The sequence below is a fragment of the Idiotropiscis lumnitzeri genome, chromosome 20, assembly GCF_059441095.1.
Source record: "Idiotropiscis lumnitzeri isolate Australia: NSW breed Sydney's pygmy pipehorse chromosome 20, RoL_Ilum_1.0, whole genome shotgun sequence".
NCBI classification, from domain to species: Eukaryota; Metazoa; Chordata; class Actinopteri; order Syngnathiformes; family Syngnathidae; genus Idiotropiscis; species Idiotropiscis lumnitzeri.
Window position 1 is genome coordinate 9,329,598 of NC_142410.1, and position 14,529 is coordinate 9,344,126.

General features: G+C 41.8%; 2 protein-coding genes and 1 long non-coding RNA gene across 3 annotated transcripts; 2 read left to right on the forward strand and 1 right to left on the reverse strand.

Annotated features, from left to right (window-relative positions):
- Positions 1–27: 27 nt before the first annotated feature.
- Positions 28–7,352, reverse strand: pax10 (paired box 10). The gene is made up of 8 exons (XM_088283893.1): positions 7,185–7,352; positions 6,165–6,391; positions 5,883–6,098; positions 3,086–3,168; positions 2,641–2,797; positions 2,448–2,521; positions 2,181–2,313; positions 28–1,181 (listed from the first exon to the last, which is right to left on the reverse strand). The coding sequence occupies exons 2-8, from the start codon at positions 6,268–6,270 to the stop codon at positions 1,081–1,083; spliced, it is 870 nt and encodes a 289-aa protein (XP_088140019.1). The 5' UTR covers positions 6,271–6,391; positions 7,185–7,352; the 3' UTR covers positions 28–1,080.
- LOC148317561 (uncharacterized) lies at positions 1,411–7,264 on the forward strand. The gene is made up of 5 exons (XR_015840003.1): positions 1,411–1,562; positions 2,131–2,321; positions 2,423–2,545; positions 5,871–6,103; positions 6,999–7,264. It is a non-coding gene; the product is annotated as an uncharacterized LOC148317561 (long non-coding RNA).
- Positions 7,353–11,504: 4,152 nt separating the features above from the next.
- LOC148317562 (serine protease 33-like) lies at positions 11,505–14,356 on the forward strand. The gene is made up of 6 exons (XM_088283891.1): positions 11,505–11,890; positions 12,347–12,459; positions 12,660–12,736; positions 13,095–13,366; positions 13,537–13,688; positions 13,857–14,356. Exons 1-6 carry the CDS (start codon positions 11,845–11,847, stop codon positions 14,112–14,114), a joined length of 918 nt encoding a protein of 305 aa, XP_088140017.1. The 5' UTR covers positions 11,505–11,844; the 3' UTR covers positions 14,115–14,356.
- Positions 14,357–14,529: the final 173 nt, after the last annotated feature.

Sequence of the window (14,529 nt, forward strand, 5' to 3'; positions counted from 1 at the left end):
TCGTGTCAAAAATGAAGAGCGCAGAACTTGCATGGATGACGCACAGTTTTATTTTCATTAAAGGGATCCAAGGCCTTCACGAAAGGGTTGACTCTTGGCAGCTAAACAGTACTAACACAACACAAACAGCAACGGAAACTACACCGAGGACCCGTGAAGTGAAAAGACAAATAAATAATTGCAAAGACAATGGCGCCAGAGCTCAAACTGAGTTGCATCCCCGAAAACCAGCAGTCAGAGGAGAGTGAGCAGCACATTTTGCACAGAAACATTTCCCAATGTGGCTGATTGTCTCATGGTTACGTTTGGTCATGCACGGTTTCTAATGTTGCCATCGCAGTGTTGCGGTATCATTTCACAGGATTTCCTCTCTGCCCAACTTTGATTGTCAGCCTGAAGTTCACGCAGGCAACCTTGATTGTCAGCAGCTCAGAGAAGCTTCACTAGTGATATAAAACTTTTTTTTTTTTTTTCATTCAACTGAATTTTTTTTTTTTGGTATAGAAATCCCTGTAACGTGTTACATCTGCATATTTTGCCATATAGTTCATTTTGGATGAAAGAATGAGCACATAAATGCTACATTCATCCCTCCGGTAACATTTGACAAAAGTCCACACGTCATCATACACGGATGTATGTACAGAAACACGCACTCGGAGCAAAGTGTTGGGATGGAACCTTCATTTTTGAACGGTTTTCAATTGACCTGAAACCAAATGGATATGTAGTTAGTTGTTACCACTGAGCTGCTCGTGGAACAAGGAACTGTGATTGTACTTTACAATACACTACAGACATTTGATGACATTTACTTGCATCCTTCGGTCAAGTAGTCCACACCTTGATTTAATTTTAATCCTAAACTAGTTTTAATCCCACTCTGCAGAGCAAGTAAATTCAAAGCAAATTGCAGTAGTGTATCATCAAGTGTAACCAAAGCTGCTCTTGGATGCGTTTTGTAAACATTAGATGCATATCAGGGCCTTCGTCTTATTTTGGAAAGCTCAGTCCTGTGTTATCCCTTATTTTTCTTCTGTCTTCTTTTGTGTTCTTCTTCTTTTTATGATGGTTTTTCAATCACTGTAATCTGGCCCAGTACTGGCCCAGGTTCTGGCTCATGCCCTGCGGCTCAGTTCCTGGAACCTGCACTGGCACCGAGACGCCGGGTGATATCAGGCCTGGGGGGAAAAGGGGCACAGGAAGAAGACGTCAGTGTGTGTGACGTCATGTGCGCGTACGTGTGTAAACCACTAATATTAATTCAAAAGAGCCGGTCCAAGGCATAAACCACCGAAAAATCTCTAAAACCTGTAACACGTATCATAGGCCACCAGGGGGCGCCCAAGAACAATCAGTCGTCAACAGAGTATGAAACAAAGGCAGAGTAAAAAAAAAAATAAAGGTACATATAGTTTGTCTGTTTAGCTTTTCTGGAACTATTTTGGAATAACTACTTGTGGAAAATAAATACGAATGTGCATTAATTGTTTAGAACTGTGTATAAGACCAGCAAACAGAAGTCGAGTAAATGCGGAATTAGCAACACTTCTTATCGAGAGGTAAGTTTATCGCCTCTTTTTAAATTTAATTGATCGTACATTCCCAAGAATAAACCTCCCAACTGGTAATTTTAATGCTATAGCCTGTCTTAATGATGATACCAACGTAGCGACCATGGCTAACGTTGACTTGTCTACAACGCTAATGCTGTTGTTTTTGGTTAATTTCCTTTTTCGATTTTTGTAAAAAAAAAAAAAAAAAAACAATTATTCAACTTTATATGAAAACATTTTTGTCACCTTTTAGGTACGACTGTTCACATCAAGATTTCACTACTTGCTTTGCATGTCTTTGTATATTCACTCCATCATTCCAATTGATTTTTACAATTTGCTGCTCCAGTCTTTTAAACCAACAACAGAGGACACTTCTACGGTGAATATTTAATGTTCTGCTTTATTTATTTTTGGTCAGTACCTAAAGGGTTGCAGTTATTCTTATGTTTGCCACTAGAGGGAGACTGCGTACCAAAACTGTACAGTTGAGTTTATGGCAGGTGTATGGCTGGTCAATAATCAATTATTATTGACAGGAGTAGAGTGTCCCAATGATTTAATTTTTGCTTAGGGCCCCATGAAGGCCTAGGACATCTCTGTCAATCGATCATCAGCACTCACCAGTGTTGGAGTTGGCCGAGGGCGCAGTCTGCAGGTGAGGGGAGGAGTATGCTGATGAGTCAAAGCTGCGTGGGGCAGATGGAGATGGAGGCAACATGCAAGAGTACGAGGAGGCCGACTGCGGAGGGATGGACTGAGAAGGTAAACAGCAAAAATGGAGGAAAGAAGATGCACTGAAATGATTGTATTCTAAATATATTTTTTCAAATACATTATTTTGTTGATGTCGTGCTTTGCAAAAGTGCTGATGCAGGACTAAGGACTAACCTGAACTCCAGATGAGAAGACTGACAGCGAGCTGTAGCTGGGTAGCGACGACTCAGCCTGACTCAACATGGACCCTGCAGGAGAAGAGATGCCATCGAGTGAGCACACACACATACACACACTCAGGATTCTTTGAAAATACGGACAGTTGGGCAGGTGGGGGTGAGGGGGGCAGGTGGTCATGTTGACCTACCCGAACTGCTGCCGTGCTGTTGGTGGTAGACAGACGTGTTAAAGGAAGTGGTCAGGGGGGCTTGACTCTGCGAACAGGAAGTAACTCCTCCCGACCTCCTTTGGTTGCGCAGCTTCTCCTCCCGCCTCCACTTGGCTCTTCGGTTGGAGAACCACACCTTGGCAGAGCAGAGCGTTGATGATCATGATCATAAAACAACGACAGACCGCTGTCTTTTTTTTTTAATTAATATTTGACATGACCGACAACGCTATTAAAAAAATAATAATGGGGCAGTCATAATAATGTTAATAATAAATAGTATACATAAATCTGTGATTCCTAACCATAGTGCCATTTTTTTTTAATTTCCTAAAAATAATGCAAGTCATTAGACAAGCAGGATACTTTTTATGTCGGTAATGATGATGTTTTGTAAATAAAGTGAAGGTTCCAATCCGCTCACCTGTATCCTGGCCTCAGGTAAATCAATCTTATTGGCCAGTCGCTCCCTCGCAAAGACATCTGGGTAATGTGTCCTTTCAAATTCTGTGGGGGAAGTAAACATCACATGGTGAGGTTCAGATAAAACTGCAGATGCTAAAAAAAAAAAAAATAAACAAAATGAAATTCTAATTACTTAGCATCCATTCGGACTGCATTTTTTTTCAATTCCCTGCGTCAGATCGGTGTTGACTAATTCAACTTTCCGTGGGAAACACAAATCAAGGATGCTGAGAGATGTATCCTTACAACCATTTTTGAAATATTTATCTGTTGCACTTTATATGAATTATTGATGGTGATGGAGCACGCCGAAAGTTCAAACGAAAAGGATTCGTGTTGAGAAGCTGCCTAAGCATTTTTATTTCAAAGTAGGGCGACTTGGAAATCCCCGCAGGTTTGAGTTTTGTCGTCAACTTTTATTTACCAAAGTCAGGGTCCCGGATACCAGCATTTGTTGCTAAAAATATATATTCAGACCCACAGACGTTGCCAAGAAAAATTGGATTGGATCGGCTCTTATTTGTGTACCCAATTGTGAGAATTAAAAAAAGAAAAAGTTAGATTGTGGAACGTTCCCGCCATTTTGGTTAAGCTGTATCTGTGGTTAACGTAATCAAGGTTGTGCAGCCACGTGAGTAGAGACAGCATTTTAAAAAAAGCAAGAAAAAGAAGCAGTTTCTTCTTCTCAGTTTACACTCGTAGGTTGTGCTGGCTAGCCGCCACAAATTTACCAGCTACTCTTTCGATCAAGTGTTTTTTCTTTTTTTTTTTTTTGTGCTCGTCTCTTAAGCATCTTGGCGTGTTGTGAAAAGTGTTATACACGTCCGATTTTTGCCAAGCCAAACGATGCAGCGAGACCTCGAACGCCATTCTCATATTTAGCTATTTCCTTCTTTTATTTCAACAGTAATACATTTCGGCTACGCTATTCCTAGCAGTTTTCTTATTTTATTACGCTTATCAGAAAGCTGTCCAGCCAAAAAAAAAAAGAAAAAAAATGTTTTCACAGTGCCATTAAAAACAAAACTGTGCCTTCCATGGTCATGCCTGTTCATAAACCAAAAATAGCCTAAACCCCCCCAAAAAAATAATTAATTAAAAGTCACTTGCTAACCGAGCTTGCACTGTTTTGCTTGATTAATACCTCATAATCTGTGATATTTAATAACAATACTTGATAAATAAAACACGGCCACGATCAATTACTTGAATGTTGCCCCTTGATAAATTGGACGTTTAACACGTCCGTAACGCATCCATATTGTACAAGATTGCAACACAAACCTGATGAATTAAACCTGTCTGGCAAATTGCTCTAATTGGCTTGGTTATAATTGGCGTGTGTGTCAACACATGATTGTTATTGTGCCTTGGCCGTGCACTGAGGTCAGTGTACCTCATTAATGTCATTTGCACAGAGTGACCACAGTGATACACTTCCACTCGGCTGAGCAGTGGACATTGCGTCCTTATTTCGCTCAAGGGCCCGCTGCAGCCATATCCAGTCAAGGGTGGCGTTCTGATGCCTCTATATATGTGTGTGTGTGTGTGTGTGTGTGTGTGTGTGTGTGTGCATCGCAGACTTATCTTACTGCATAATGCATGCACAGTAATGATGCATTATCAAAACTCCACTGTTTATGCAGCCAGAGGCCTTTTTTGGGGGGGATATAGTTGTGGTCTTAATTTGATTTCATCATCCGTGTGTAAGCAATCAGGGCTCATCGGCGCAAAATAAGGGAAAACACACTCGCTGGCCACTTTATTAGGTACACCTGTGCAGTCTAATGACGTGAAATTCAGGGGCTCGTCGGGATTGAGGGTGTTAGTGATCACTTTTGCAATAGTTTTAGGAGCACTCAAATATTTTTGGGGAAATAAATGTTTCATCAAAAGTCAGAAATTAACTAATTTGACATGTTAGTAAATAAGTAGTAAAATGCTTTAGTCTTTTGTAGTTTTTTTTGTATAAAGGTCTATTTGAAAATTGATGGATAATGATATTTTGGCATTTTTAAAAAATAATAATTTGAGTTCAAGCATTTTTGCACACTGGCGTGTTAACCATTCTAGAAACAGGATTTTGGTAATTGCGAATGTTTTTTAATTGAGCATTCGTAGCATAACGCTAATATTATTTGGTGCTCTAATATGTGTTTTGCACGATTTTCTATTATGTATCATCACAAAACAACAAGGTGGTTGCATTTGGGCCTTCATGTAAACGACCTTTCATCACTTTTAAATTTTATATATTTTTTTATGCAATAGTGGATTGATGCTTATTAATGTGCACTGTAAAAAAAAAAGTTGTGGGAACTAAAAATTTCAAGGCCACAAACTGCGATACAATTTGAAGTTGTGCAATCCGACAAAATATTTTTAGTTTTGCTGTTGTAAAAAATGGCTTCCCGCAAGAAATACGAGTTTGCAAAACTGATTGGTCCTTTTATAGCAAAAACAACTCGGCAAATTGCTTACTTTGTTGTGCTAAGACTGGTCTCATAAATGTTGAGAATTTATACTTGAAAGATGTTCCAATTTAAATGATTGTTTTAGTCCCCCAAAAATACAAGTTGTATTTTTTATTTTCGATTTTATTTTTTACAATGTGGCCTAGCTAATTAAATGTTTCTAATTGTACTGCCCCTGCCATTGCCCTCAAACCAACCCAGCGGTCAGTCAGCCCTGTGTGATGTCATGTGACTGGCCGTAAAGCATGCCAGCGTTTGATTTGCGTGCAGGCGTGCCCTGACCTTTCTCCAGCGCCTCGATCTGCTCCTGCGTGAAGCTGGTGCGGTTCCTCTGCAGCTTCCTCTTGAGCTGCAGCCTCAGCTGAGACTCCTCGCCCTCGTCCCTATCCACGGGCACACCACCCCCTCGACCCGCGCCTCCTCCTCCGCCTCCTCCTCCTCCGACTACCGCATCTCCTCCCATGCCGCCTTCCGCGTCCAGCAGGCAGCCCTCGGACACTGAGGTGAGCCGAGAGTCATGAAAAGGAACTTGAACGTGCATTTTTTTTTTTTTTCAACTCTCACCTGTGCTGTGTTGCGTCTGTACACCCGTGGGGTCATGGTACCAGTTGTTAGGCCCGCTCCAATTGGAACCACTCTGCAGGTTCAGCATGGTTAACTTCTCATACATACTCCAAGTGTCCCAACCACCATGAAGACCAAGGCAGCAGTCCTGCTGTGTGCGTGCTCGCCCCTGTTTACTGTCACTTTGGGCTCCTCGCGCCGTCTCTTCGATCCTCCACCTCTCCCTCCTAAGGGAAGGAGCAAGGAGGAGGAGGAAAAGAAGGAGGGGTTCATATCGCATGAGTTCACACATGGCCGGCATTGTGGCGAATTAGCCTCATGATGACAGACAGAAATGGAGTTAGTTACATGCCGGCTGTCGTAGTGTGTGTGTGTTATACATTGGAATGCTGGTATACCTTTGGGAGCCCAGATACATTAGAAGCCACTCTGAGCGCCGTGGCATTTATTATGCTACTCGCTTTTAGCTTCGCTGATAACGCCGAACATGCACGCACACACACACACACAAATATACTGAATTTGGATGCTGATGCACACGCACACGCGCGGAGGTTCACTCTAAGCACATTAAAGGACAACAAAGTTTGTCTTTTAACAATTTATGCCTGAATGAATGCAGTTCGCTCCGTAATGTAGCGTATTCAATGTACACTGACTGCAATTCATGAATAAATGACATTTTTGAAGAGACCTCCGAAAGTAAAGCGGAAAGCTCCAAATACAATGCGAGAGACAAAAATGATAACAATTCTATCATGGTACCTCGGAGCAAATTTTTTGTCCTAATTTTGAGACGAATCCTCCTATTTCTTTCTTTCCTCACGTTTTTAGGAGACGTTGCAAGAGAGAATTTTCCACCCACAACGGCAAAAGGTCACAGGTCACCCATCTCAGCGCCTGACCCCTTCGAGAGCCGCCGTTCGTTATATTTTCAACGCATCGTCCTTCTCTCCAAACGGCAGCGACACGGACGGAAAAAAAAACAAAGAAAAAAAGTAAGTAAAGTTTTCAACTTACAGAGTGTCAAGGTGTGTCGACGCCGGGGGTCCCGTGTACCTCGATTCCCCTGTTCCCCCCTCGTCCCTTGTTCTCCAGCTTTGTTGACAATACCGTGTGTGTAAAGGCGAGTATGGAGGAGAGAGATGGAGGGAAGCGATGGAGAGAAAGAGGTGGTGTGGGTGGGATGGGATGGGGGGGTAGTGCTCTGGAGAGAAATGCGTCTGCGGGCGCTCTTGTCCTCGGAGCGATGGCGAGAGAGAGGGAGAGAGAGAGAGGAGGGGAAGGGAGGTAGAGGGCCACCGAGGGGTGACAAAGTGAGTCAACATCAGTGTCAAGTTTGAACTTAATGCCAGGGAGAGGAGGAGGGGAGGCGCACACATACAGAGTCCAGCATGAGGCGCGCATAATGGAGAGACGGAGACGATGAGAAATACATGCAGGAATCCCATTTTGAACATTAAAAGGCACGTCAATATTGACCGAGGAGACGACGCTGTTTGTTTCACGTAAACTTGCACGCGTGTATTTGAGCCACAATCAAGTACCTGACTGAAAAACTAATCCAACGGGGGTCCATCGATTTCATTAAAAGCATAAATAAATTAAAAACTATTAAATGAACTGACTGTTATATTCAAGTCTATGGGATTAATAAAATGTATTCTTAGTTCGTGTAAGCTGAATTTCATTTTAGCCAATTCACAAAAATGTGATGAAAATTATATACCATTAATGTGATGATGATAATAAAATTACACTGTCCCCAAAATGTAATGTAACCCCAATATTTGAAATATTTTGATAAATTCACCAATAAGTGGTTTGTTCAAGTAGAACCAAACAATGATGTAAATTCCTCTTAAAATTAATTCATTGCATAATAACAACAAACACATGCAGTACACTGATTGCCCTTCTGTCTGTTCTGTTTCGGCCTTCGATGTGTCGTGTGAATTCATTCAAATGACAAAAAGAGACAATGAACGATAGCTTGGACATGCAGGTAAAATTTACATTAATATAATAATGTAAAAAAAATTAATAATAATTTTTAAAAAAAGTAAATGAAGCCGTTTACAGAATACAGTGACAATGAACAAAGAAACTGTGGCTTGTAGTCCCGAAAAACAGGTAGGAAGTGCTGCCGACTGAAACTTGGCCACACACACAAACACGTTTACTAGGCAATTAGTGGACTGTCGTCCCGCTCCAATTAAAAGGAGACTTGGGTTTATATTTATTTTGAAACGGGGGGGGGGAATTGAAATTTCATTTTAAAAAGACTTTTTTTTTAGTTCAATTTCACACACGCAAGCACAAAACACAAACACACACACACACACACACACACAAAGCCCCACGTGAAGGCCTGACACGAGGTGGAACTAATGACGCAGGTATGACGGTACGTATGCGGCAGGAAGCGGCGTGGAAGCGTGGTTTAAATATATCTCTTAGCTGGAAGATGGAGGCAGAGGCTGGAGATGGAGGGAGTGAAGAGGAAGTATGTGACTTTGGGGTGGGTGCAGGGGCTCGGGGATGGGGAGGGTGCCAGCTTGTTTTATTTCCGGTTGACAAGACTTTGCGCTCCCTTTCTCTCTGTCGCTCCCTCTCTCTTTCATACTCGCCTATTCTTTCGCCGCTTACGCCCACCCACCCCCAAATCATTGCCCTCTTCCACCTCTTTCTCACTTACTTACTTAAATCATTTACAAATTATAGAACCTTTACCAAAACAATGATTTTAAGAAATGAAGCCTGTCAGCGTTGAATTATTTTTAACGTACAGTATTTTGCGCTTTATTATAACATATAGGATTGAGTCATGTGATCTATGTGAATTCCGACTGCACAGTAGGCCAGTGGTTCTCCAAACTTTTTGCACCAAGCAATGGCTTAAAAATATTGAACTCTCCAAGTGCCAGCATCATCACATTAAAATACAGTGACATTATTTTATTCTTAAAGTGTTTTGTAAACCACTGTCATATTATGCACTTTGGACCTCAGCGCTGCGCTTAACTATCGGAAAATAAACAAAATGACTTATTTCATGATTTAAATCAAATCAAGTGCACGTAAACAAAAATGTTCTTGATTGTTTGCAAATAAACACTTCTTAGAAAACATTTACTAAACACTCATGAACACTTTTTCACCTTCAATATTTCTTCATATCAGAGTACAGCTAATTTGAAAATTTAAGTAAAAAAATAATCTATACGTCTGGAGTTGTGGGTTTAGTGATTAAAATACAAACATTTGCACAAATGGAGATAGCAAAACTTTTCCACAGCAGTTGAATAAATACACCTTTTTTTTTTTTTTTTTTTAAGTAAAGAGAGGTTGAGTCGCGAAAGCCTTTCTTTTATTCTACATGTAAAATCATTGCTGCATCCTATTGTGTTGCAGTTGTTGGAATGTGGCCTAACCTATGTGATCCCTATGTGCTGAGTGCAATAATGTGTGAGCGTGTGAGTGTGTGTGACGGCGCGTGCTTCGCTGCAAAGATTCATGTAGCTCCGGGACATGCTTTTTTTTTTTAGTGCATCTTGTTAGTTCATTCCTGTCACCTCTCTCTCTCTCTCTCTCTCTCCCTCACCATCCCTTGCTTTTTTGGCACTGAAGGGGGGATGTGGAAAGTGGGGGGGGGGGGCGGACACAAGGAGGGGAGGGCGATGTGTGCGTGTGGAGGCAGTCGCCATGGTTACAATGCCACGACAAATATTCATCAAGACGTTAAAATAAAAACAAACGGGAGTGCATTATAATTGCTCTTACTGACTGGCTCCTGTAATGCATTCATATATAATGAGTTAGAGGAGACGAGTCGGGACGACCACGTGTGTTCGGCCGCGACCAGCTCACCTGTGGCCACCTGGCACACTAATTCCAACTTGTTGTGTTTTTTACCTGTTTATGGAATCCCCTATGAGGACTCTCTTTTCCTTTGGTCCCCCACCTCCATCCCACCCACCTCCATCCCTTGCTCTTCCGCTACTGTTGTGTAGCCGCAGGCCACAGTATGATGTGTCCTCCCTCTGTCCCTCTCTCCCTCTCCCTCTCTCTCTGTCCCTGTCACCTTCAATTGCTCTGTGAAACTAGACACACTGCCTGGGGGCACGAGAGAGCCGGCGAGCGAGGGAGCGGGGCAGGAGAGCAAAAGAGAGGGAGAGAAAGGGAGAGACAGACAGCTTTTAAGACAGACAGAAGGAATACGCATTTGGTGTCATGTGAATAAAGGAAGTGACCCACAGACCAATGTGGAGCAAAATCGGCAATATGTTGTTTTTCTTCGCCAAAGTCCACCGAGAGAGGTTTAGGATGCGACAGTGGCGCGATGGCTCACAAGCTTGAAGTGCCATGAATGCAATCCAGATCAAACGGATCATTATTGATCATTTATTTTGTCTTGATCAAAAATTACCATCAAGAAAAATTGCTTTATTCTTTAAAAGCAGAATAAAACATGGGTTGAACCAAAACGTACCTGTATATGAATCGGTAAATGAGTTGCGATCGAAATGAATTGTTACACTTGAAAATGTACCATCCTTGTATCATATCGCACCATATTAAGCTACTTTTTTTTTTTTATATTAATTTCACGAATACGAAGCTCACAAAGGAACAAATTGTAACTAAAAAAAACTCGAAAGTTTGGATGCACGTAAATCAAAGCACAGTTTTGGAATTTCTTCCTTAGGCGCCCGTTCTGTGGTCAAAATACATGCTTAGCAGGTTTTCACCACTATGGGACTTGGGAAACATGAGAAGGGTATTACTCCATCGTGGGAGGTTAACTTTTAACAATAGTCATGTAACTAAATTGGCTGTTGGTTTTTTTTTGTCATAGATGAGATAAAAAAATATATGTCTTTGTATAAATAGGAAAAAAGCTCCCCCTTTTTTCATGAACAAATTGTGAGGTTGCAGGACATTTTTTGTCAATGTTAGCAACTTTTCTTCGCACATGGTGGACATGATTCGGTTTGCAAGGTGACTTTATGTTCAACCCAATCTAGTTAAAATTTCTAATCTGTTTTTACATCAATTGATATTTAACTATGACCTGGTGCATAACTTGGAAACACACAACTATGCACAAAATATGATGACAAATGAATTATAAAACATAATTCAGCGTTATTCTATAACTAGCAACTGTTTCAAAAAGACAAAATACTGGTTGTGCTTTCACCCAAACATTATGAAAGTTTTTTTTTCGTCATTTTACAAACAGTTTCGGGTCCTGTGGGTTCATTTCGTGGGAGGGGCTTCCGCTTGCATTCCTCGAATTCTATTGGCTCAGGTGGCTTTTCAAGGCGCTTTTTTGATTGGTCCGTAGCTCAAACAGGTAGCTTGACGACTGAGGGCTAGCGTTTCACTTTGGAATGTGGCCGAAACTGCTTCGGTCTGGACCCGTTAGTCGATGTTACTACACGACGAGTCCACACGAACGAAACCGGGAGTTATTAATCTTTTATTTTTCCCTTTTAAAAAAAAAAACACATTTGCTGAATTTCTCGTTGAAAGGCCACCCGGGCGGGAAGGTCGTACGCGAACGCCATTTACTACGGATTTTTTAAAACAAATTTCAACACCTGTCCTGGTTTAATTTTGCTCCCGTTTGGACTGTCCTACGACTTCTGACGGACACTGAAAAAACAGGAGCGAAATGTCGCAAAAGTCTCAGTTTATTGCCACTTTGTTGGGCTTAACAGGTGAGTGCACATCTTTGCATCTTCCTGGTCGTCGCCATGTCAGTTTCTTTGTCCCACTTCCAATATATGCTGTTTAAAAACATAAACGGACCTTTGTTAATTTGGGATGACAAATATTACGTTTAATTGTCATTTGTGTAAAATTTAACACGGTAAGACTATTACTATTACTAACACCAAACTAGCCCACTAAAAGCACTTTATGAAGTAAATCCAAGCTTACTGTATTATTACTTGCTCTGATATGAATGAACCCATTATATGTTCCAATGTCCTTTAAATGCTAAGTCATTGTTTCAGAAAAACAATCATAAAATACATTGGCAATGTGACGTCAATGACTAACATAGCTACAATGCAGATAGCGTCTATCTCTTGATCGTTTTCGCTTTTACGGAGAGAAATAAAAGTTCTTCCTTTTCCCAATAAAAGATTCTCCTTGATATCATCCTGTAGGTTTTTTGGTCTCGTACGCCCAAGATTGCGGGAGACCGGCACTGCAGGAGAACAGGATTGTCGGTGGGATGGACGCCTCAGATGGGGCGTGGCCGTGGCAGGTGTCTGTACAGGTGAGTCCCAGAAGACTATCCACGAATGTTCCTCTTCCACCTGTCCCCCTCAGTCTTATCTAGTGTGTTTCCAAGCGGTGTTAAAGTATCTTGTTTATCAAGCTGACCTGAGGGAGAGATATCTGCTTGTGATGCTGAGGTGACTCATTGTGTGGGTGTGTGTGTGAGTGAGTTTTTACAATTTCCTCTGTGGCCTTCAGAAAGATAATGGTCATGTCTGCGGAGGCTCCATTATCACAGAGAACTGGATCCTATCAGCAGCTCACTGTTTCCCCAAGTAAGAACACATACACAGTCTCACATATACCATGTTTAGGGTTCCTATGCAAGTATGGAATTTTATTTAATTAATTTCCCCTCTAAGACAGTTTACTAGTTTGAATAGGTTCATGTACTTGGTGTCAATAAGATTTAAGGCCTCATTTCTTTGTATGTGCTGTATTATCTACAAATAGTTTTCTGGAAATTATTTTGTGTCATAATCGCATACATATTCAAAATAATGAAAACGAGACTTTAACCTCTTTTGTCACAAAGAAATCAGATTCCCCCCCCCCCCCCCCAAATTATTATGAATTACATTTTAAGAGTTGCTCATTGTGAACATTGAGTGCACATTGCTAATCTTCTTTCAGTCCATCCGATGTGAGCTCGTACACTATTTATGCCGGCTGGTACTTCTTGAACAACTTAAACCTATACCAGTCGGCACACCGTGTCAACTACGTGGTGATCCCGTCCGGATATGTGGAGCCTCACAGCGGTAAGGATGTTGCCCTGGTGCGCCTCTCCAGCCCCCTGACCTGGTCTGATTGGATCCGTCCCATTTGCCTGCCTGCCTCTGGCATGCTTTTTTCGGGCGGCATGGAGTGCTCCGTCACCGGCTGGGGGGACATCCGCAATGGTGGTGAGGCTCCCTTCATATTTAATATACATTTTTAGAAAATAAATATATGTTAAAGAACAAATATGGTAAAGGTACTTCGGTTCATACTCCATATTTGTTGTTGAAAACAAGGAACAGATCTGTAATTTGAAAAGCGATTTTAAAAGTTCCTCTTTTGCCTCTCTGCCCAGTACCGCTGCCAGGGGCGGGGCCTCTGCAGGAGGTGCGAGTGCCAATCATCTCGCAGGATTCGTGTCGTGAGATGTACCAGATAGAGCAGGTGGACATCTTGTATGACATGATCTGTGCCGGCTACCAGGAGGGCGGCAAGGATTCCTGCCAGGTACTGTTAGATCAGCTCTTTCGGTTTACACAAATCATTGCACGTACACGATAGGCTACAATGGTACGTTGAATTACAATTGCGTGTAAATATTTCCCGTTACTGCACAAGGTACCCATTGGTTGGTATATATTTGTTTGAACTTGTACCACCACCCTGTCCCATCAGGGCGATTCGGGAGGGCCCCTTGTCTGCCAGATGGTAAACGGGACCTGGGTGCAGGCAGGAGTGGTGAGTTTCGGGCTGGGTTGCGCCGAGGCCAATCAGCCAGGTGTGTACGCCAGGCTCACCAGCTACTCCAGTTTCATCAGCGACAACATACCGGAGGTCGGACTGTACGGGCGCGCTCATCGGCACCGGTTCGATGGGGCTGCAATGGCGGTGCTCGGCTGTTTGTCCGCCATGCTGGTCCTGCATTGGCTATAAGTAAGCTTTGACAAATTGACTTTTGGGTAGGTAAAACCGGGCCAAATGAAGAATCTCTCGTAACTTGCAACTCATATGAACATGAAGCAATATGCACCAAGAAATGTAATATAATTTTTAAATTTGTAGTAGTGAATCAAGTGTGATTCAAAATGTTTTGATACATTTGTACTTTAAATGGGAACTGTGAGCTGTATTCATTTTGATTTTGTAATAAATGTGATTCAATACTGTGAGCCCTACAGCTTGTGGGCTGAAAAACTGATTTTCAAAGGAAGAGCGATCCGAAGTTTAAAAAAAAATCCACAAATGATCATATTTTTGATCATAACATTTTTCAAATATTGTTTGTTGCTCGGAGGACTAGTAATGCTTTATATTGGAGGCAAACAACTATAGTGTGTGGGTGGTGCGT

What these genes read in the sequence shown, in the direction of transcription:
- pax10 (XM_088283893.1), bottom strand. Translation starts at nt 6,270, where the DNA reads ATGTATGAGAAGTTAACCATGCTGAACCTGCAGAGTGGTTCCAATTGG. An exon ending in TACCTGAGGCCAGGATACAG is followed by an intron (nt 2,798 to 3,085) that starts GTGAGCGGATTG and finishes TGCTCTGCCAAG; the next exon opens with GTGTGGTTCTCCAACCGAAG. An exon ending in TCTTCTCATCTGGAGTTCAG is followed by an intron (nt 2,314 to 2,447) that starts GTTAGTCCTTAG and finishes TTACCTTCTCAG; the next exon opens with TCCATCCCTCCGCAGTCGGC.
- LOC148317562 (XM_088283891.1), top strand. Translation starts at nt 11,845, where the DNA reads ATGTCGCAAAAGTCTCAGTTTATTGCCACTTTGTTGGGCTTAACAG. An exon ending in GCAGCTCACTGTTTCCCCAA is followed by an intron (nt 12,737 to 13,094) that starts GTAAGAACACAT and finishes ATCTTCTTTCAG; the next exon opens with TCCATCCGATGTGAGCTCGT. An exon ending in GGGGGACATCCGCAATGGTG is followed by an intron (nt 13,367 to 13,536) that starts GTGAGGCTCCCT and finishes CTCTCTGCCCAG; the next exon opens with TACCGCTGCCAGGGGCGGGG.